The sequence below is a fragment of the Osmerus mordax genome, chromosome 7 (assembly GCF_038355195.1).
Source record: "Osmerus mordax isolate fOsmMor3 chromosome 7, fOsmMor3.pri, whole genome shotgun sequence".
Lineage (NCBI taxonomy): Eukaryota > Metazoa > Chordata > Actinopteri > Osmeriformes > Osmeridae > Osmerus > Osmerus mordax.
Window position 1 is genome coordinate 12,797,408 of NC_090056.1, and position 23,414 is coordinate 12,820,821.

Genomic DNA, 23,414 nt, shown 5'->3' on the forward strand with positions numbered 1-23,414 from the left:
TGAGAAAGTGCTGATATTCAACTGAGTGTGCTGCTTCTTCTCCCCCTGGTGGACCGAGCTGGTACAACACACCTAAATCAGCCCTGGGGCCTAACAGTGCTGGCAACGATTCAGTTCTATCATATGATTTTCAGAATTGAGGATTGGGGTTTCCCATGTCATTTTCTAAAGTCACTTGATTACAGAACAATACTGTACAGGATGAATCAATATCCAGGCCTGTTCACCCCAGCACTTCCTGTCAGAGAAGTGGCAGGGTAGGGACACCACCAGTCACAAGACAATGCCATCCCTCTGATCTCTATCTCATCCCACCCATGTGTACAGGGAGCATGTATATAGCTACTGTACTAGTGATCTCTGTTCCACTCGATACGTTCATGTTGAGTAATCCGACATGGTGGATGACCACTGTTTGCAATCCTGTTGGCATGTTTCTCAGCCAACAGTGGTGTCAAATTGGTTCACAACATGCTACTGTTGTGCTAGTCAGGGTTACTGCAGTAATGATACATTCGACAAAGCACAGCTAGGACAGTGGACAGTGGTGATGGTCAATCCACTGGGTCACTAAAGGAGATGTCTGATTGTCTATGTGTCAGTCAGCCAATGAGAGACAGACAAGGTATGACACCATCAATTCAACATGATCACATAAATAACATCACAAAAAATCTCCAGTGTATGGATTTCTCTTTTAGACCATTGGCCACGAGGTAACCCTCAATTTCAAAATATGTAGCAAAATGAATTCTTGTTGTCTCCTTTAAAGCAGTCATGCAGCCTAGTCGAGCTAAAGACTGGGCACACTTCCTCCTTAACAACGTTGAGAAGATCCAGGCGCTGTGTAACTGGCCAAGGCTAGCACTGACTAGTTGGCAGATGTTACAGTATCCCAGGTCCCCCTGGCATACCGCATAAGCAAGAACGACGGTCCGCTAGAGCTGCACTTTTGGTCGGAAGTGCCAAATAGTAGCAGAGGATGTGGAGGAGAAATACCAAGAGATCTGTCTCCAGTCCTGGGTCGACCCGGTCCAAAGCTGTGGCTCCGAGTCTGGGTCTGGGGGATTGAGATCCAGATCCAGCCAGCTAGGTCTGGTCCAACAGGAGATAATCCAGATAGAGTTCCCTCTCCTGGGCCTGTCTGTGTGGCAGCTCTTTAGAATCACCACATTGAATACCACTCACGGTTCACAAACTGTACACTTACTGTCACGTCAATACAAAAGAGCCGGGAGGGTTCTCCACAGACACAGACAGAAGCCCTGCGTGTGCGTGTCTGTATGTGTGTCTGTGCGCGTGTGGATGTATGAGGACTCCCTCCTGTTGTGCTCTGGTTTCCCATCCTCCCTTGCTTGCACATCAGAGGGAGCAATGAGATAGCGGTGGGTCGAGGGCCAGGGTCTACATTCTGAACACAGGGATAGTCAGTAGCAAAGAGACTTAACTAGGGGACAGAGAGGAGAGAGAGAGAGAGAGAGAGAGAGAGAGAGAGAGAGAGAGAGAGAGAGAGAGAGAGAGAGAAAAGAATGAAAATGAGAGCGAGAGACAAAGAAAAACAGAGAGAACAGGGCAGAGGGAATCGTTTGTGCTCGGCAAGTTTTCAAGGCACTGTCCTGTCTGTCACATGATGTCAACAAAGAACTCACAGGGGTTTCCCATGGCGTGCTGGAAGGACTGGCGGCTGGCGGTGAGTTCGGGGGGGACGGCAGCTAGCTCCCTCACTGGGGGGGCCCCAGGGGGGGTGCTGCTGCTGACGGAGGTCTTGGGGGCGAGGCGTGCCATGCAGTACGGGGGGGGTAGGCCAGGGGGGCCGTAGGAGGAGGCGTGGCTTCGCTCACTGTGGCCACAGGAGCCGGGCACAGGTTGGCTGAAGGGGGCGTGGCTATAGGAGAAGGGGGCTTGGATGTTTTTCGGGTGACAGTGACTCCTGTGAGACTGGGTGTGGCTGAAACCTGAGCGAGCGTGGCTGTGACTGGAGAGGGCATGGCTGTGATGACTGAGTTGGCTGGCAGACCTATCGCCACGCCTGACACCCCGCACGACTTGCTCTGATTCGCTGCAAGTGGACCTGTGGGTCTTCTCTTGAGGGGAGGAGCGCCTGCCTTTCCCTGCGCTGGGGTTGGAGCCGCTGCTTCGGCTTCCTGGGATAGGGAGGAGGAGACAGGAACACAGACAGTTAACCCCGAACCCACGCCTGCACACCTGTTATCACCATAACAACACAATCTGCAGCTTCTGCTCACCAGCTATGACTTACTGTTGCCATCTGTTGCTGACCTGGTAGTTAGTGTATCCTAGGTAGCAGACAGTCACACCTTAAAAGTGGATTCTGAAAGCTTAGTGAAGCCCCACAAGCTCTTAATAAGGCCCACAACACAGTGAGGTTACAGGTCGTATGATGGATGCTTACATGACAGTTCTGCTTCGAGAAGACAGGTGAAACATCTTCAGGCCTCATATAGGGTCTATAAAGGCTTTAGAAGACATACTTCATATCAAGTGGAATGAGACTATATATATCTACAAAAAACCCAAATCCTTAAATATCAACAGCCAAAGGCAAGTGACTTCATCCCCATGGTAACAGGAAGCAGACATGAGACTGGTGATGTCATGTCTGGTGGACTAGCCCACACACAGACTTCTCTGAGGTCCATACACTTAGACACTAATGTCATGATACACCTGCATCAAAGACACACCTCAATATTGGAAAACACTGGATTGGTGATCAATGCAGATGGACCGGAAAATGATCTTGTACATTTTGATCGTGATTCTGTGTCATTCATTCAACTGTCAAGTGTTACTTTGTGAGATCACATTGCCAGTAAATCCACATTGATGATGTCATCCTGATAAAGGTCTACCACGACATTGTGAACCAACACATATTCCCGTCTCCTCTTTGGCATTGAGCCCTAGTACTGCGTATGGTGCATGATCGCCCCCTATCAGTGAGAGTGATAGTGCAAGCCTTGGCCTCAGTTGAATCATGCACCTCTCGGACTGAGACTCAGTACAGTACCAACACATGCCCAGAGGTGCACAGAGGGACAATGGGCTGTCAGGAGAGTCACAAACAGCTGCAGCAACGGTATGGACACACACACATACACACACACACACGCACACACACACACATCAACGCAACTCGGTGGGAGAGGCATGGGAGGAGGAAAGAAAAACCTTGAAGCTATGTTAAGAGAGCAGTCCACAGAGAGGAGAGAGAGAGAGACAGCAGTCCACAGAGAGGAGAGAGAGAGACAGCAGTCCACAGAGAGGAGAGAGAGAGAGAGACAGCAGTCCACAGAGAGGAGAGAGAGAGACAGCAGTCCACAGAGAGGAGAGAGAGACAGCAGTCCACAGAGAGGAGAGAGAGAGACAGCAGTCCACAGAGAGGAGAGAGAGACAGAGAAGAGAGCAGACCACAGAGAGAGAAAGAGAGAGGAGAGAGAAGAAGAGAAAGACAGACAAAAATGAAATCGTAAGAGTGAGATGAAGGAAATTAAAGTTTTTGTAAGATACTCAGAATGATCAGAGAGATAGAGACAGACATAGACACATATATAGACATAGAGAGAGAGAGAGAGAGAGGAAGAGAGAGAGAGAGAGAGAGAGAGAGAGAGAGAGAGAGGGAGAGGAAGAGAGAAGTAGAGGAGGAGAGGGTGTTAGCTGTCTTACCGGTTCCCCCAGTGTCCTGGGACTACCTCCTCCTTCAGTCTACCGTTGCCCAGCAGAAACAGAGGGAACAACAGAGTTACACACACCTCCCAGTCCAGTCCAGCCTGGTCTAACCCAAATCAGCTTGGATCCATCAAACCTAGCCCAGCCAAGCCCTAGTCTGGCTCAGTTTAGTCCTGCTGTCTCTAGACTAACTCACCTAGTCTGACCCAGTCCAGCTGTGCCTGGTCTAGTGGATCCTATCCTCCTCCAGCTGGGTGTAACCCAGACACTGTGCTCTCCAGCCTGCTCTGGCTCTACTGCATCACTGCTCACAGTGATCCGATTGCACTGTGGGGACTTCCCCATGAAAAATGCAGACAACTCCTCACACACACAAAAACACACGCACACTTATTTGCTGGCACTCTCGCTCCTGCTTCCTTCCTCTTGCTCATTGTCACACTCCGTGGCATGCATGCACAGTAATGACAGCTACAGATGCCTGTCTCAAAATGGGAAATAAAACAACCATAAATGTCAATCAAGTTGGACTGGAGAGGAAACAAACAGGAGGTAACAGACAGGGCTGGGTGCTGCCTATTCTTCTCTCTCTCTCTCCTCCAACGTTTCCAAATGGTTATGTGGACATCCATAAACAAAAACGAGAGTTGACAGAAATCAGGCAAGGACAATGGCTGAAGGATTCACTTGAAGGGGATTGCAACAAAAGATCGTACATGAGAAGGAATGGAGCCTTTTCTACGATGTGATCACGATTACACGAGAGAAATGCTCATCTGTCATGCTGCCTACTTCTATCCCACACCCAGCAGATGCCACTCTCCCCCAGACACACAGTCTCCCCACCATGCAGCAGCAACACACAGCAACGACAGCCTCGGTAGCAAATGAGACAAAAGATCATTCAGGAAGGATGGGGCCCATTGGATCATATCAAGCTGGCAATCTGCGCTCAGCCAATAGGCTGGTCAGGTTCAGTGTGTACACACCCAGTACTGAAGAGTTTCCCGCTTGCTGCGCGACCCAAGATGCTCATGATTGACCTTGACGATACAAGATGATTTTAGACACTTTGACTAAGAACGGTGTGTTGATGTGCAACTAGCTACACAATGGGACCAAAAAATAACCTTAAGATCCAGGCACACAAGTTAGCACATACAGTGGTGTGATCCGCTTATATCTGAACACTGAGGTTTAAAGACAAGGCCTCACTCACCCTCACTGTGTTGGCTGCCGGCACTGCCACTGTGGAAACTGTGGCAGGGGTCGGAGTATCCTGGGGGGAAGCCAGGGGGAGCAGAGGGGAAAGGGGGGTAGGGGAAGGGTTGGCCTCCCAGGGGCCAGGGATTGGTGGCTGGGGGAGGGAGGGGGGCCAAGGTGTCCTGTTCTGAGCCCCCACCACTGGAACCCTCATTCAGGTTGAGAGACGCCATGTCTGGAGGACAGAGAGAGAGAGAGAGAGAGAGAGAGAGAGAGAGAGAGAGAGAGAGAGAGAGAGAGAGAGAGAGAGAGAGAGAGAGAGAGAGAGAGAGACAGAGAGAGAGAGAGAGAGAGAGAGAGAGAGAGAGAGAGAGAGAGAGAGAGAGAGAGAGAGAGAGAGAGAGATTATATCTCAGCTAAGGTGACATCCTAAGGTCAATGTAGCTGCCTCATAAACACCAGTGGTGGTTGAAGCTGATGTCTGCGGCGTGGAGGGTGTCGTGGCGTCAGTACTTTGGCAGAGGTCTCCGAAGGTGTAGTAGCACTGCTCAGAGAAGGTGATCTTGTTGACGGTGTGTCTCAGGTAGCCATGTTTGAGCAGACTGCTGGCGTACTTCCGGGCATCACGGCGGTCCTTGAAGCCCTCCACTCGAGAGTAGAGCCAGTCCACCACATCAGCACCTAACACACACACACACAATGTACGCACCAATGAATTGACACAGTAATACATACAATAATACATACAATACAACCATCAGATATGTTGATATTTCTGATTAGATACACTTGTATCCAACCCCAATAGTGTAGGGTACAAATGTTACGTCAACATCGTCAGCAATATCCTGCAGCTCATAGGCAGCCAAGTTTAGAAGTGGACAAGAGGTCCTCTAAGATTTCTCTGTGTGATTCCCTTGACCTCTCACCAATGACAGCGTTGGAGATGGTGATCTTCAGCCACATCCTGTCCCGGATCTCTAGACCAGAGTCAGGCAGCTGCATCACCTTGACGATGGTCGCCATGTCTGTCTTACTGGCCGACAATGGCAAGTCGTCAAACTCTGAGCGAGGAGAGAGGCGACAGAGTCTGGATGAAGCATGCGGTAGACTCAGAGACGTTGGGATATCCTGATATGCTGTGCTATACCGTAGCTAGTGTGTGTGTGGTTGTGGTCGGGTTGTGGTCCTACCGTAGTGCGGGTAGGGCCCGGTTAGGGCGGTGGTGTGAGAGATCCAGGCGGCAGGGTCAATCGGTCTTACAGGCTCCGCTGAATAAACACACACAATCATTCACCTGCACATAGTTTTCCAAAAGGTGGGGGTGTGTTGGGGTTGTTTGACGATGAGTAGCGTTCTTCTATTCTTCTATTGTGTTTGTATGCGTGACAGACAAGAGGTTGCAGGTTCAAATCTCCCCCTCTACTGGCATGTTGCTCTGGATAGAAGTGTCCGCTCAGTGAAAATGAAAGGTCCTGTGTGTGGGTCTTACCTCTGGGGATAGTGAAGTAGCTGCGGGGAGATGGATCCCAGCACTTGGCCACAGTAAGGCTGATAGGCCTGCAGCACAGAAACAATCGGTCAGTTTAAGAACAGGCTGACAACTGGACCCTTCCAGCACACAGCTATGTAGCTACTGCCCAGCAGCCAAAGTAATCGGCTGGTTTAAAAGGGTTAAAGGGAGATTATGGGGGAAATTTGAATTATACTGCTGTCAATCACACTAAAACAGCTTAGATAGCGAACCAGTGGTTCATCCTGTACATTAAGTCTGTGGACTTTGAGCAGGGCTGACCCTGTTCAAACTGGGCCACACATACCTGGATCATAATAAACAACACTGCCTGTGAGTACTGTTTGCTCCAGGCCAGTCAGCAGACGCAGCCACAACACTTTTCTTACCCGGTTTTAGACACGATCTCTCTGAGGATGCGGACAGCATCATCGTTGCTCATGTTCTCAAAGTTCACATCGTTCACCTGGGGGTTCACATGACACCACGATCCATAAACATAAGTCACATGAAGAAATTCTTTCGAACTACCCTTTTGCTTTTTTTGGTGTGCTACAGTACAGTTGTTAATCTCCGGGGCACTGCAAGGCTTTAAGCCGCACGTAAAAGGCGAGTAAATCATAAGCTGCTTTATATATTTAGGTTTTCCTACTTTATGCATGGACAGAGAAAATACACGTTGGACCCTGGCATCGACAATAAACAACAAGCAGCCAGGGTTTGAGAGCAGCAGGGGTTCCAGCCACACAGATCAAAGAATACCAGCCACAGGAAGGAAGGGGAGAGGCAGAAAAACAACATCCATAAAACACAGTTACAGGGAGGCGAGGAGAACGGGCCGGGTCTGTTGTTGTTCCCTCAGCCCGAGCGTGGAGTGCCCCTAGAGGGTGAGCGGGGTGTTGGGGATGGGAGAGGAGGGTGGAGCCCACCTGCAGGAGCATGTCTCCAGGTTCGATCCTGCCGTCTGCGGCCACGGCTCCGCCCTTCATGATGGAGCCGATGTAGATGCCGCCGTCGCCCCGGTCGTTGCTCTGGCCCACGATGCTGATACCCAGGAAGTTGTACTTCTCTGTCACACACAGGTGCCAGGCGAGAATCAGGTCACATGAACAAATGAACTCAAAGGCTACGAGGCAAAGGGGTATCTAGGAATATACTTGCGACAATGTTTCCAGACACAAAGCGGTCCAGAAGAGAGAAGGCGATGAGAGGGCGAGCCCTTACCCATGTTGAGAGTGACAGTGATGATGTTGAGGCTCATAGTGGAGTCTGTGATGCTGCTGAAGGAAGAGGACTAGCACACAGACAGGCCAGTGAGACAGTCGTTCATTCAGAAACATTCCCAAACCTTAAAAGCACGTTTCATGCGTGCTCTCTCTCTCTCTCCTGCGGTGACACATACACGCTACACACACACATTCCCTCCTACTCCCGTGCCATCCACCAGCAGACTCTCACCCGGTCTATTTTGGCCACTTTGTGCCTCCTTCTGCGGCGTTTGTGTCTGCGCATCAGCTGAGAGGAGGAGCTCTGCTCTGTGGAGCTGCTGAGCCTGACACAGGGAGGGGCAGAGGTCAGGGGGTCACCACAAACACATGATGGAAAGGATAGAGACAGAGGGTCATTATCCTGCTACCTGCTGGCATCCTCATCTTCCTCGCTGTCGACGAATGAGCTGGTCTCCAGCTCGCTGCTCATCACCGAGGCGCTGTCGTAACCCATGGCCGAGTCCCGCGCAGTGCGCTCCGACTTGGAGTGGCCGTTGATACGAGGGACTGGAAGGACAACCAGAAACCACTTTATCATCAGAGGTCACCGTCAGACTCAGACAGCATGACTTCAGGGAGAGTGGAGAGATGAATTTGATGTGGAGAAATATTAGAACATGACAGTGACAAGAAATACATGTCACTAAACAGTGCCGTTGTGGTGAAAGAGCAGGCGGAAAGAATAGGAAACTCATTTACTGAACTTCTGGACTGCTAAAATGTCAAAATGACTACACAAAAAGAGGAACTCGGTTACATACGGAAATATATTTATCAAAAACATTTTACGATAGATAATGTTTTTTGTGGTTTTTCTGTACTAACATGAAGTCAACATATTAATGGGTACATCTCGCTACCTAAAACAGTGTTCACCCATAATCTCCAAAACTCCCAACACCTGTCTCATCACCTTCCTTACAGTGGCAGGGGCGTGGTGCTTTCTCAGGGTAACAGCGGATTGGCTGGAAAGGTCTGCCCAGGCGTAGAGGGCGTGGCCGTGCCTGTGTTCTTCGTGTGCGACCGAAACATTCCAGTAATGTGGTAGTGCCCATTGCTACTGTACGTCAGCCCCAAGAGTGTTCTCACACACACATGCAAGCTCACTCTCATTCAAAAACCTAGACAGTCTCTCTCACACACACATTAGTAAAACTGAGGCGCTACAGTAGTTCTGCAGTGTACAGTAAGTACAGTATCAGGAGTACAGCCTGCTTGTTGTCCCCCAGCCCCAGTCAGGATTGAATGAGCCTTCCTGCCTAGAAACAGGGTGCTGACAGTCTCCTTATCTACAACCAAGGTAGTGAGGAAAGACAGGGGGAGAGGAGAAATGCAGGGTGAACAGGAGATAACAAGACAGTCGCTCAACATAATCTTTCCTCCTCTCAGCTCAGTAGCAGACAATGCAGCAGGTGTATGACATTAAGGACACTGTGCTGTTTCATTAATGTCCTCTGCATGCCTGTGCACAGCCGTATTTGTTCAATATTGTTACGCTACAGTATTCAGCCATTGTCTCAATACAGCCCAATTTATAAACTACATTGTGGACTATTGTCGAACGTATAACACGTTAAAAACTACCTTCACTGTCCTTAAGGATCTATCCACCATTAAACAGATTGGATTGGAAGCTTTCCCTATTTCATCATTCTGATTCATATATGAATTATCCAAAGAGATTTTAAAAAAATGACAGATGTCCACAATTTACCACTAATGTACCATAGTAGCTGAAGTACTTACTAAGGTGACAAAATATTGCAATTTTCAGATGTTAACTTTCATAGTCAGAAAACGGTATATTGCCTACGATAGCACAGATTGCTATTTATTGAAAATGACAAGACAAAGAAAATCTCAAAAGTAATCTCAACCGCTGTCACAAACGTGACAATCCATTGCCATAGGGATTTTCTAATCAATTCATTTAAACTCAAATATGCCAATTAAATAACATTTTAGAATAAAATGTATTCGATCCTTTCCCATGCAAACAATGGATTAAACAAATACAATTGCTGTTTCTCAAATTCTTACCGCAATTGCAGCAGACGAACAGTCTACGAAGCCCCACACACTAACTGAACAAACTGAGACGGAGCTAAACTACAACAGTCACTCCTAACACGCGACACAACTATATCTGCTTTAATCCCCCTTCGACCAATCAGATGGCGGCATCTCACAGCGTTGAGCGCGCACTGCAAAAAAAATGGGTTTAGGGATGAGAAGCGATTTCATCCGCCACAGGTAACGATGCCATCATGTTGTTAGCTCAAATCCTTTTCCATGACAGTTTTCGGGACACGGATTATCCACGTTAATTTAACACACTTTTTCAATTGTTTCTGAAAAAGTACTTGCTTGATAATACCAGGATATGATATGTAAAATGAATACAATGTTACATTTACATACCTGACGAGACAACATATATATTTTTATAAGTTTCTAATTTTAACAATATCATATTAATAACCTTTCAGTGTCACACTAGTCTTGGCATTGGTGTATGCACTGTGTCTGAGGTGTCAATTCACTTCTAACCTCAGTGCAGGTAAGAGGTAGAACGCCCGTAGACATGAAATATATCCTATGCCATAACTCCATGCTCCCCTTAGGGTCCTACACCTGTCCCTTCCTCTCACCCTCCTGTCACCCTACAATATTCATCTTTTCATTCTCAGACATTCTGCAGGAAAGGAGAGAACAAGGGATATGTTTACCAGAGCTGACACTTTGATTCAGCTTGCTCTGTTCTCAGTAAAACAGCTCGTATTCAGGCAGACACTGAGCACTTTACCTGTGTCACAGACAAGACAGGGGAATTCCGGCCACCATGGCTGCAGGCAGGCTGCTACATGATGGCTGGGTCTCTGTACCCAAGCCACAAGGTGACAACCGTGACATTGTAATGAGCTCCAAGCAAACACAAGCTAATTCAATCTGATTCTATTGGGCAGAGTAAGCTATCTTTTATGAGCCATGAAGCTGCATGTTGATGAACAGGGACTATCCCCCGACGCTCTCATTTAATTAGAGCTAACAAACTAGCAGATGGAGGGAGGGGGGGAAATGGGCAAGCAATTATTAGTACTTCAGCAGAGGATCTGCAAGCAACTATTTCTAGAGACATGGACAAGCACAGGGACCTGGCCTGACACATATCACTCTGAACTCTGAACGATTGGGAAAAAAAGGTAAAATGACACTGACGCTGGGGGAGTCAGCGAGGTTACACAACCTTTCAGGCATTACATTGAAAGTGCTGCGAAATTCACACGCACGCATGTGAGTTCACATGCACGCATGTTGAACATGCAAACACACGTGCCCTCTCGCCCACAAAGTACACACACAGTTCTTTCTCTTCGCACTATCTCAGACAAATGCTTTGCTGCTAATTGCACCACGTAGATTAATGAATATTGAGTTTAATGAGCCTGGAGAGCCGGATCCACACAGCCAGACTGGCTGAGATGAAGGGATCAGGGGAAGAGAAATGGAGAGATTGGAGAGAGAGGGAGAGAGAGAGAGATAAAGAGCTGGCTCTGTTGTGAGCATGGAGGGGAAACAGAAACAGCAGGCTATGGAGGCTGTTTATAGTGGAATGAGATTCTGGCAGGCAGAGACTATCTGCCCTCAGCATCACCCAGCACCAGCGGAGGACTGAGAAAGACTGGGAGAATAATTTCTTTTAGGCAAGACATGAACAGTATTCTAAGTGTTGGTGGCTGGCGACAGTTTCCAGCAGTTCTCCACTGCATTCTTTGTGAGTGGAGAAAGAAAGACGCTTCGTGTTTGACTGGCTACCCTTCTGACAATAGAATATCTGTGAGAGAGAGAAGTTCCCCTAAAGGAGGGCAGAGGAAGACCCCCCCTTCTCTTCCTCCTCCCCATCCCCCTCCTCTCTTTTACTCATCCAAAAAAAGTGACCTTCATGGAGCTTTCTGTCGTGCAGTCAGTGCCGGAGCACATCAGTGAAATAACAAATAAAGAATGCTATGTTTGTTTCCAATCTTCCCAACTTTCCACATTAGACTGCAGTGCCCCATGTATTTACCACACTGTCTGTAAAGAAAGGTGTTTTGAAACAGTGAATGTGAGGAGAATAGAGTATATTCAGTGATGTCCGCTTGAAATGATCCACAGTAGTATCCTCCCCGTAGTATCCTACCCAACAAGTAAATAATATTCCATGCTGGTTCCACAGCAGCACGAGATAAGAGGAACTGCTTTCCTCTCGTATCCTCTGTATTTCACAACTCCAGAGTCATTCTACTGGAGTTCAACCATGAAGTGGAAACTCCCCTGGGCCATGAACCTGAGCCTCAGCCAGGAAACAGAAGTGGAGGACGAGAGAAGGGGAGAGAAGCCAAAGCCTGCAGCAGTCTTGGTCATGGCACAACTGGGCTCCGATTCCACTTACCTGCCACAAGCAGATGGATGTTTATCCTGTTCTCACACAGCTACTGTACTGTATGTACTGTGGTTCTCTCCTGCATAGCTGTCTGAACTACCATCTACTGTCTGGTGCTTGGGAGGCATACTTGTACAGGGGAGTGTGGTGAGCAGACGGGCATGGAGGTGTGGTGTGTGATGGTGACGGGACAGTCTGGGTTTCGTTGTGAGGACCCAGAGGTGTGCGGGCAGGGTACTCACTCTCTGTCTCTCGAGCTCTTCTTCGTGCTCGCTCTCTCTCCCGCTCTCTACGGTGGCTCAGAAGGGACTCCGTACCCGTCTCTGTGTCCAGTCCGTCACGACTGCTTACCGCGTTGGCACTGAAAAACACACAGAATCAAATTACTTTACCTGGACGGAAAATGGAACACACACACACACACATAACAACCAGCAGCAAATAATTATGTATATTCTATACCCAAGACAGTCACAGTCTGTATAGGTACAATAAATCTGTCTGTCATGAGATCTGTTTGGAAGGAGGACGACCTCAGGGTTATATCCGTTTCAAATTCAGCCTCCCCAGGCCAAAACGCCAGCTTCATTGTTGTGTGGTATGTGATGTGTTTTTCACTAAGTGCTATTAATGACCATATAGCCTGAGAGAGATGCTTTTCGTGTCCAACACTGGCATTAATGAGTCTTATTGAAAGCCCAGATGGTGCCTCTGGCATGGTGGATCGAGGGATAAGAGAGAGAGAGAGAGATAAAGAGAGGGAAAGGGGGAGACTGGTAGAGCAGGTGTGGGCTGAGCAGGGCAGAGCTGGGGGGGGGGGGGGGGGGGGGTGTCTGCAGAGCTGCAGGACTGCAGGGTGTTGCAAGGGAGGGCCAGGCAGACCTGGGCCTGGGGCTGCGGGGTCAGGTTAGAGAGTGCCTGCAGGCACCAGGGAAACCTGAAGCTGGTGAGAACACAACTCAACCAAGCCCGTCACACACACACCTACGCACACACGCTGGCGTGCACAATGTAACCAAACCTGTCACACAAGCACGTGGACACACTCTGGCTTGCACACACAGAAACAGTAAACCCATGTTCAAAAGGAATGTGCTTCACACATGTGCGCACCTACACACACACACACACCTTGTCGTCGGGCTGAAAAAACTGCTGTTTAATTTGCCTTCAGGGAAAAGTGTGAATGACGAATGCAAATCAGACCACATGAGGACAAGCTGCTGTGTGCAGTGCTCACTCAGGGGCACAACATGCCCAACAAGGCATGATCGTGTTTCCGCATCAGTGTAACGATGCATCAGAGCTGTTCCCGTACAGAACACTGCATGCATGCAAACAGAGTGATGACCCAGCGGCCTCTACTCCAGATGCAGGTCCCAGCTCCGTACAGAGGTATACTGGTTGAGGTTGGTGGTGCAGGCCATGCGTAGTGATGGCTACAACTGTGGTGACTGTCTGTGTGTTGGTGGCTGCAGTCCAGCTAGGCAGGGGGTCTGTTGATCCTGTGGGAGATTATAAAGGGGAGGGCCTAGTATGGGGAGGGGGGTGGGTTGCAGCTGTGAACACCCCCCCCCCACCATCCCCCTTTCACCTCCCCTCTGCCTCTGCCTCTGCCCCCCCCCCCTCCTGGGAAACAGAGACGGGTGCTTTTAATGTCCGTTAATCCGGATTACCGTGCAGAAGCACATCAATTCTGCTCGCTCTAAGCACTGAACACCTATTCTGTCCCTCGTCAAACACGGCCATTCACAAGGGATGGATACATGAAATACATGAATACACCTCAATAAGAAATGGAACTGGTAATAATATTCAGTTTATTTACAGAGGCAGGGTGAGGGTGGGAGACAGGCTTTATTTCAGAGAGCCAAGCCTTCTATACGGAATTCACAATAACAATTTCTCCGAAAAAATACTGCCTGTCTGGTTCAAATAGGGAGAGAGAGAAAGAGAGAGAGAGACCAGGAGAATGAAAAGAGGAGAGGGAGGGGACAGTGCGCTATGAGGAAGCTGGCTGATCCTAGTCTGACCACAGGGTGGCAGTAGACACAGCAGGAAAAGAGGAGCAGGAACAATCCAATCATCATTTACATTTACATTTAGTCATTTAGCAGACGCTCTTGTCCAGAGCGACTTACAGTAAGTAGCCTACAGGGAAATTCTCCCCAAGGCAAGTAGGGTGAAGTGCCTTGCCCAAGGACACAACGTCATTTTGCAATTGCATTTGGGGAATCGAACCAGCAACCTTCAGATTACCAGCCCAATACCCTAACCGCTCAGCCATCTGACCCCTTCATCAGGCAAGCTGACAGGCGAGCAGCAGGGCGCAAGTCCACAGAGGGTCAGAACGAGCCAGCATGTCAAACTGGGGATGAAGACATCCAGAGACATGACAGATTGCATGTTCTCAATATAGAGTGCAGCAGTGCGCACTCTGCAGCTGTAATGGCAACAACCCCAGCTCGCAGGCCCCCCTGGCCCCCCGGCCCCCCAGATGCACAGCTACGTAGTCATATAGCCTCACAGCCCTGGAGCCATAGCTCCCTGCTATATTTAGCTTTGGGCCTTCCTTTAACGAATGCAGTGAGAATCTCTAATACATCTGTTTGAAGCCGAAGTCTGGGCTTGCAGAAGGGTCAAGCGGGCTGCAGTCATCCCTGTACGGAGTTCTGAGCTGGCCCTGTAACACTTAACATTGTTGGGCCACATATCTCATTATTAACGGCTAACGGGCAATGGGTGCTTTTAGTGGCTGAATACAATGGCATGCTTTCAATGGCAGCGTTTCCATAAGATGTTTATGCTATCATGACTATTTCTGGAGCAGCACTGGGAGGGTATGCATCATGTGGATGCTTACATAGATGAGCAGACTAACACGTTGCTGTACGCCTGACTGGACAGCCATTTCATGTACAGTAAGTGAGAGGTAACATGAACACGGGGCATATGAACACGTGTGTGCACGCGCAGGCATCCACACAGTCGCATAGGGGGCACACAAACACACAGGATCCTTCCGTGTGCGTTGGGCCCCTGAGTGAGACGAGTCTCTCTGATGAGCTCTCCAAAGTCTGATTAGCGCATACGGCTCGCAGTGAATTCAAAAGGTCAGCCGGCGCACAGGCTCTTGTGTGCACGTGTCGGGGGTCTGTGCGAGTGTGTGTGCACTGTTGTGCAATTGTGGGTGAAATCATGTGTATATGGAACAGCATATCTGATGTCATAACAGAGCGCACACAACCAGTGTACTTACTGAAAGGAGGGGGGGCGCGAGTCGCCGATGCCCCCTGTTCTTTCCAGGGGAGGGGGCAGCTCTGGATGGCTCTCTGTACACTGGGACCCCCCATCGGAGTGGGAGCTCTCTGCCAGGACCAGCTGAGACAGAGAGAGAGAGAGAGAGAGAGAGAGAGAGAGAGAGAGAGAGAGAGAGAGAGAGAGAGAGAGAGAGAGAGAGAGAGAGAGAGAGACAGAGAGAGACAGAGACAGAGAGACAGAGAGACAGTCAGACACATAATCAACAAAAGCAACAGGAACACGATGCAGCAGAGCTAAAAAAGCAAACCGATAGAGCCGCGCCACAGAGGAAGGCACACAAGACACAGTCGTCACAGGGACAGCCCAAAGTCAGAAAGCAAGAGGCACCCCAGGGATACGACCAGACCAGGCCACAGAGACGGGCGGGTCCCCAACAACAGCCCAGAGAGGAGGAGAGGACGGCCGTGGAGGGCCAGGACGGCCGCGGAGGGCCAGGACGGCCGCGGAGGACCAGGACGGCCGCGGAGGGCCAGGACGGCCGCGGAGGGCCAGGACGGCCGCGGAGGGCCAGGGGACTGACTGGTGGCGATGCGTAAACAACTTGAGAAACAGAGGGATCGCGGCAGAGCACGCTGCTTTCACTCGGCTGAGTGTGAGCACAAAGGCTTATGTAAAATGCCCCATAGATACAGCTGCTCTGCTTTCATCTCCGGCAGGATAATGAGAGCTAAAGGAACACGCCGTAGGGACACCCTGGTAACAGCCAGACATGATTAAGATTCAACCAAACACAAACAGCAGACACTCTCCCCACAATGTTTCCAACCGCAGTTCGTAATTCAATACCTGTGTGTTTAAACTTCAATGGGCCCTACAAGAGGAGCTGGTGACGCATGGCGATGTGCTTCCTTTCTGCTTCAGCGCCCATGTACACATGGCTGCGTGTGTTTCTGTATGTGCTGATATACAGTGCCCTTACATAACAGTGTGAAAATACCATCCCTCCCCGTACCACGGAGGTCTATAATTCATGGGTGTGGTATGTGGAGCCTGTCGCTCTCATCAGTGTAACACTGCTTGGAGCCTTCTGCCTCTGTGGCCTGTCAAAATACATTACACCAACACATGTACCTTCTGCATGCCAGGCTGGTGATACACAGCTGTTAAAATCATCATAGACTCTTATGTGGATGATGTACAGTACACCGCGGTGCGATGTGTGGCTTTTAAAAAGCAGTCATGGAGGGTCACGACTGGCTGCCGTTATGAAAGCGTGCCCGAGCTGAACACCTCCTCGCGGCCGGCCTGGCGCCTGTATAGTGCACTGAGTGGCTCAGCACTGAGCTGGAGCTGAAGAGTTCCTGTGCAGGGTTGTGGAGGCGTGATATCATGATCTCCAGCTGGATTGCATGTCCGTGGTGGAACGCTCCAGGTATCTTTAGATAGAGCTGAGCCAGCGCGGCCAGGAGCCAGGGGGATGGGAGGGGTGGGGGAGTCAGCGGAGAGGGGCCGTAGGATAGAGCGAGAGGGGGTAGGCTGGTGGCCAGGAGATGGGGGGGGGGGGGGGGGGGGGGGCTTGGGACACAACATTCATCACAGTTACTCACCCAGGATACCACTCTCCCATTGAAGCAAGGCAGCTTGGCGTTGTCGTCGGAAATCTCCTCTTTGACAACCCTGCAGGACAGACAGACAGCAGGGAAGCCAAGTCAGTTTACAAAGTCGTTGCTCACTCACCACTTCTCCATTTAGCCGTGGTAAATATCATACAAGTGTAAGGGTCCACTGGAAAATAACAAGGCTAAATGCAATAGATATGTGCTACCCTGCCAGCAAAGCAGAGGTACACTGAGACAGACTCCTGTTCAGTAAGAACTTTCCAGTTTGACTTCATGGTTCTTAGTTGGCACCTTTGGTGTTGTTGAGACAGCCATTTTTATCCTCCATCGGTGGATTTACAGCCTCTAGTCAAAACGAGCACGCTAACATGATGGTGCTGCAGACCAAGTCAATGAAAGGACACACCTCCATGAATAGCTGTGAACATGCAGTCTAAATGCAAACCTATGTGTGTGTATCCGTGTGTTCAGCTTGCCTATAAAAAGCAGCCCTGCTTGATTTAACGGACTCGTGTTACAATATGAACACACACACAATCAATCAGCATTAACAGAGCTCTCGTTTGATGGCCTCGACACTCCTTATCACATCCCTCAGACGGGGACTGTGTTGTAGTGCTAATCTGGTGACGGGTCCGAGGACCGGATCTCTGACACAGATGATCCGGTTGAGAGAGTGTGTGCTGGCGTGAAAAGGGGACAGCAGCGAGACGAGGTGAGGAGTCTAGGAGTATTAATAGAGTGATGGAGTGAGTGAGCCTCCCTCTCTGTGTACGTCTCAGCCTGTAAATTCCCTACAAAAATACCACCCAGTTACCCTCTGACCCCACAGGACACAGTTCAGCAGGAACCTGTCAGTAGTCCACACCTGCTAGGCTCTTGTCACATACATCAGGCAGAGGAAGCTTTCCACACTACTGTGTGTGTGTCTGTGTGTGTGTGTGTCTGTGTGTGTGTGTGTGTGTGTGGGGGGGGGTGTTTGTGTGTGTGTGTGTGTGTGTGTGCAATGTATGTCTGGGAAGAGGCAAACTGGCTACCTGTCTTGTTTTGTTACCAACTGTAGAAACTGAACGGGAATCGAATATGCCTTTTGTTTGCTGCTGGGGTTTGCAATCTGGACGTGAAAGAGGAGAGAGAGAATGACAAAGAGAGAAAGATACAGAGAGAAACAGAGAGAGGAACATAGAACTTGAGGATGAGTAGAAAACTTTCAGAAGTTTGAACCTAGTGAGTCTCTGAAACTGCTGTTCCCTAGATTTACGGATTTTCCCTTCAGGCTTTTCCAGAGGTTCTTCCTCACATGACTGCCCAGGCTGTGTGTGTGTGTGTGTGTGTGTTGTTGCAGAGCTGCTGTGAAGAGGGAGTGGTGGACAGGCAGAGATAACACAGTCTTGTAGTTGGAGCTGACTAGTGCTGAGAATGCTCTGGCCCACTCCACCTTACAGAGGAAGAACGGGGTGTGACTCGGGTTGCTGGTTGTTAGGTAGGAAGTGTTTGCATCCTCTCTCTCTAGTCACATGACCAACTGTAAGGTAACTTGTGAGGATGTGGGAGTGGTCAATACAAACAAATACAGGCCTTCGTTTCGAGACTGAGAGAAACTTATGTTTGGATTCAAAATGTCCTAAACCCAGTAATGTAAGACTCTTCATATTAATATATTCTAAATATTTTACCTATAAATGGTCAAGAATGTTGTTATTTTAACTCCAATAAGAATCATTGGCAACTGTCCTTCTCTGTTAAAAACATCAAGATCCAAAGGAATCCAAATTCACATCCAAGAAAAACACATGACGTCTTCAGAGCCCAGCTCAGCCTGAAGCATCCACTCTTTTAAAGTTCAATCTGATGTGAGGGGCATTCATATTTGTTACACTCCCAGGTTCACAATTACACGCACAAACACACGGCCACACAGTGGCTGGGTCACTAGGTGACTTACACAGGGCAGCGTTTAAAGAGACATGTGTCTGGACTTCTGTCACAACCTTCCAGTCTTAAAGCTGGCAGCTTAAATGGGTCTTAACAGATTTGACCGGATAATGACACAAGATTTAGAGGGGGATTGCTGCATACTGTACTGGTGGGCCTCCGCACGGTAGGGATATGTGTGTAGCACAGGGGGATTACAACTGTTTATTTATGCTCTGAGACAGAGGAGAGCTAGTTAGAAGATGGTCCATTGACCACAGAGCAGGGGGCAGGACAGGGGAATGCAGCAGTTTGTGGTCCTGGGACTTCCCTCCCCTGAGGAGAAATGACAGGAGGACCAAAATAATGATGACATAAGTCAATGACGAGGCATAGATGCAGAACGGTCATTCCTAGCCACTTGCTTTGTCCATTCCTTGAAAATCTCAGGTACAGAAGATGATGACAGTTTTAATACCGGTTATTGTGTCACACCCCATATACTGGAGAGGCGAGGCAGAGTGGAGCAGTTTCACTACTGCAAACACACAACCAAATGAAGATCCGTTATACTTCAATAGCAGAATCATTTATCCTCCTTCTCTAATACAAATGACACGGATCATACATAGCTCCTTTCAGGCTTCCACTTCATCTCTGTGAACTTCAGAAGAAGAAACAGCTGCCATTTGAGGAAACCTAAAAGCTATCAAAAAGACGAGCCTTTTGCAATCTACAGAAAAAGGAGTGGAATCCAATGACCAAATCAATTTTTTTCTCTTCAGTGTTACTACAAGAGAATTTTCTTTCTTTTTTCCCATGCCCAACAATGTCACCTCTCCTCTAAAGGCAATCTAATAGTGTGATGTAAAACACAACAACCCCTGTTTATATCCTTTCCTTCACTACATGAATGGCAATCATCAAATTGTATTACAGGCTATAATGCTACAAACCAGCCACAAATCTACTGAGCCAGAGAGTGGGCAAACAGTACATAAAACATGATTTGTGGTTTACCTTTAAACATCATCAGCCCTAATCTACTGTTGAAACCGAATAAGGAGGGAACAGCTCTCTCTCTTTCACAACAGGAGGTCTACTATAGAAGGCCTTGCTCTGACTGTTGATTTACATATCAAACACCGTCTGTAACTGCAAGCGATTTAATGCTTTTCCTCTGTGTGGAGGAGTCTTATTCCTCCCTGGCTAATTCTCCATCCGCCATGCTGTCTGTGTCTGTGCAGTATGATATGACAGCCATGGCTACCTCAAAGACCGGCTGTCCTCTGTCTCTCTTTGTTTAGTTCCCCTCCAAACTGAGCCCATAGAATTAACTGGTTTAATTATCTGACTGGGAAGCCTAATTATCTTCCTTCCTGAGACTTACAGATATGTAACAAAAATAAATCAAACCTACCAACAGCAGTGACCCTGTTCATCTGCACAACGAATCAACATAAACCAGCCAATTCGTAGACTTCATGACAGCCTCCCAGCTGTTTTTTTTTGCACACCCATTGACCAACATGCCGATAATGCAAATACACCATGAGGCCATGGCTCCGTGTTCTGGACCACAAACATAGATGCTGTGTTTGTTTCAATAATGTTCCTGTGGATCACCTGACGCCCTGATAGCAGCACAGCCCTGGTCCGTGCCAGAGGGACATGGAGCAGACAGGCACTGCTAAGGACACCACACAGCACAATGCACACTCAGTCCTACTGAGGAAACCTTGTTCTCTCTCCTACACAAGGTCAGAGGGAATGTGTCAGACGCAGACACACACACATGCCTGTGGAGACACACACACACACACACACACACACACACGGGCTACTGCCTGATTCCTTGTATCTGTGTTGCTGATACAAGGAAGATCCAATGTGCTGCCATTGGGAGGCTGTGCTATACAGAGAAAAGACCTGAAAGGAAGCTACATAAAGGTAGCAAGTCTGGCCATTAACAAATCTGGTCTTATCAACAATTAAGAATAATTATGAACTCAAACTAAAAGAGGGAAGTATTCAAAACATTGAAAAAAAGTTGAGTCTAGCTTAGTTGCATTGGTGCCAGGTGTAGCCTACTGGCTTGGTCTTTGCATGTGAGACATGATACAAGTTGACTTCTGGCCCAAAACCATTAGAGATGTCTGTTAATGTGTGGGTGGAGCAAGGAGACAGACAGGCCAACCTTCCTTGGGTCAAACACACTATTAACATGACCATGGGAGTCAGGTGGCTGAGCGGTGAGGGAGTCGGGCTAGTAATCTGAAGGTTGCCAGTTTGATTCCCAGCCGTGCTAAATTACATTGTGTCCTTGGGCAAGGCACTTCACCCTACTTGCCTCGGGGGGAATGTCCCTGTACTTACTGTAAGTCGCTCTGGATAAGAGCGTCTGCTAAATGTAATGTAAATGTAAACCATGACTGTATTGCCATCTCTGTAGTCTGTACTGGCTGATTAAGAGAGTGAAAAATTGCATCCATGATGAGCCCATAATAACAAACACAAGCCAACAACATAACGATTCATTTTGATTTCAATTTGTCCAAAGGGAATCTAAAGATCTATTGAATAAACATAAAACCTCTGACCCGATAGTTTAGACTAGACTATATTCTCCCACTGTCCACTCACGGGACAAAAGAGAAGCTGTGAAATCGATGACGTTCGTAAACAGTAGCCATATCATTCATCAAGTTACATACAAAACCAATTCCGGATATTGGACAGTTATTTATTTTAGTCCGACAAAATGTCATTATCTAGAAACGATCGTCATTCTGACAGCCCTATGCAGGCCGTCAAGCCACGGTGTTCGCTTTTATATGGGAGTGCTCGTCTTGCGGGCAGCCATGTTTCTACTCGGGGTATTTCAGCTGATTCGAGGCCTGCAGTCGCAGGACTAAACGTCAATATAAATGACAGTAGCCTACCCCAGCTACGGACAAGCGGGTTATGTCTTTGTTCTTATAAATGAAACGCCATTGTGGTAACATTGTAACTACATAACATATATTGAATGTTAGATATCAGATCTACCTTTGAGTGTGTATATGTGTGGGTGTGTGTTACTGAAAATGTGCGCGCGCGTGCGTGTGGACACGAGAGGGATGCATGCTCCCTTACTGTGAAAATGCAATCCAATTGGGTATCAAGCGTATTGGACAAGATTATTGTACTATCCTATTAAAATACAACCTCTACGGTAAAGTTTGCGTTATGCAGCCTAGGCTAAATGTATGCCTAAAACTAAAGCGACGCCGTGACTTTCTTTAAATGCATAGTTCAGTTCTTTACATGTTAAAATAAGGTTACGTTTTCTCCTGAATACAAATAATCTCTTTATTCCCCTTCCATTAATAGATGCGGTAGGGACTCCTGCAGTACACAAAGGCACCCTGAAAACCTGTCTGGCAATTATCAGTTGCACATCGATTTAGAACTTGCAAGATCCACCGCAAACATATGTTGATATTTTTACATGACATGAACTAATGCCAGAGGCTACACGTTTGGTATTAGTGTATTTAAAAGGATATCAAGCAATGTTAATGTCTGCTACAGGAGAGAATGGTGATGGGATGTTTATGTCACAGTCCGAACTTCAAAGGATTCAGCTACAGTACCCCAATGCGCATTGGATACAATGAACAGGTGCAAAGCATGGAATCAGACATGGCACACTTTGGCGTCATGTTACAATATCGCAACCTTTTTTTGTCAAATCAAGGCATGCTTGTACCAGTAAGGTTAACCACAAAAGGGTTAGGCAACATATATCCCAGCAATAACAACAGAAGTAGAAAATGCATCCGTGTCGCCACTTACCCAAAATCCTGGTCCATGGATTTAAAGAAGAATTTGTAGCTATTGACTGGACGATTGTTGAGCACATTTTTGAAATCTGCTAAAGTGACTTTTTCAGGAGAAACGGATAGTTTAACTAAATAAGGAGTCTCCTCCTCATCAATATGGTATATTATTTTTGTTTCCGCCATGAGACTAAGGGTTGGACAATCATTGACACGGGAAAGGAACGAGCATAATAAATAGGTTATTAACTATCTACGAAATGAGGTTAAAGCTACCGTGACAACATTAATAAACATAACTGTATACTTCACGTTGTAAAATAAATAGCCTGGCATTAGACAAAATAAGCGAAAATCCAGACATAATCGCGTTGTAAGTGACTGTATTCCTGCTTCAATGTGTCTCGGTACGGTGGCTCTCTCGGCACTAAAACAGGAAGGGACGGTCCACATCCTTGCGATAGAGTTTGGAATACTGTATTTTCCATTTTCCCTAATTTGTCGGACAGTGCTGTCATCTAGTGGCGTATTTGGGTTATAGAGCTTGTGTTCGGTTAATTGTGTGACAGTGATGTGCCATGAGAAGGGTTTGCGATAAAGTACATCTGCTTGAGCACTATAACAGTTGACTACGTTTTTCGGCAAAAAAATAATACACGCTTGACCTACATGTTGCACAGAGTACATTCAATAAACAGAACA

At 48.0% G+C, this 23,414-nt stretch overlaps 1 protein-coding gene across 1 annotated transcript; it reads right to left on the reverse strand.

Annotated features, from left to right (window-relative positions):
- Positions 1–1,496: 1,496 nt before the first annotated feature.
- Positions 1,497–23,114, reverse strand: dvl1a (dishevelled segment polarity protein 1a). The gene is made up of 15 exons (XM_067239609.1): positions 22,729–23,114; positions 16,966–17,035; positions 15,357–15,478; positions 12,340–12,458; positions 8,043–8,181; positions 7,865–7,958; positions 7,631–7,700; positions 7,336–7,475; positions 6,796–6,872; positions 6,386–6,453; positions 6,087–6,164; positions 5,823–5,957; positions 5,407–5,574; positions 4,910–5,128; positions 1,497–2,144 (listed from the first exon to the last, which is right to left on the reverse strand). Exons 1-15 carry the CDS (start codon positions 22,896–22,898, stop codon positions 1,624–1,626), a joined length of 2,190 nt encoding a protein of 729 aa, XP_067095710.1. The 5' UTR covers positions 22,899–23,114; the 3' UTR covers positions 1,497–1,623.
- Between the last annotated feature and the right edge of the window lie 300 nt (positions 23,115–23,414).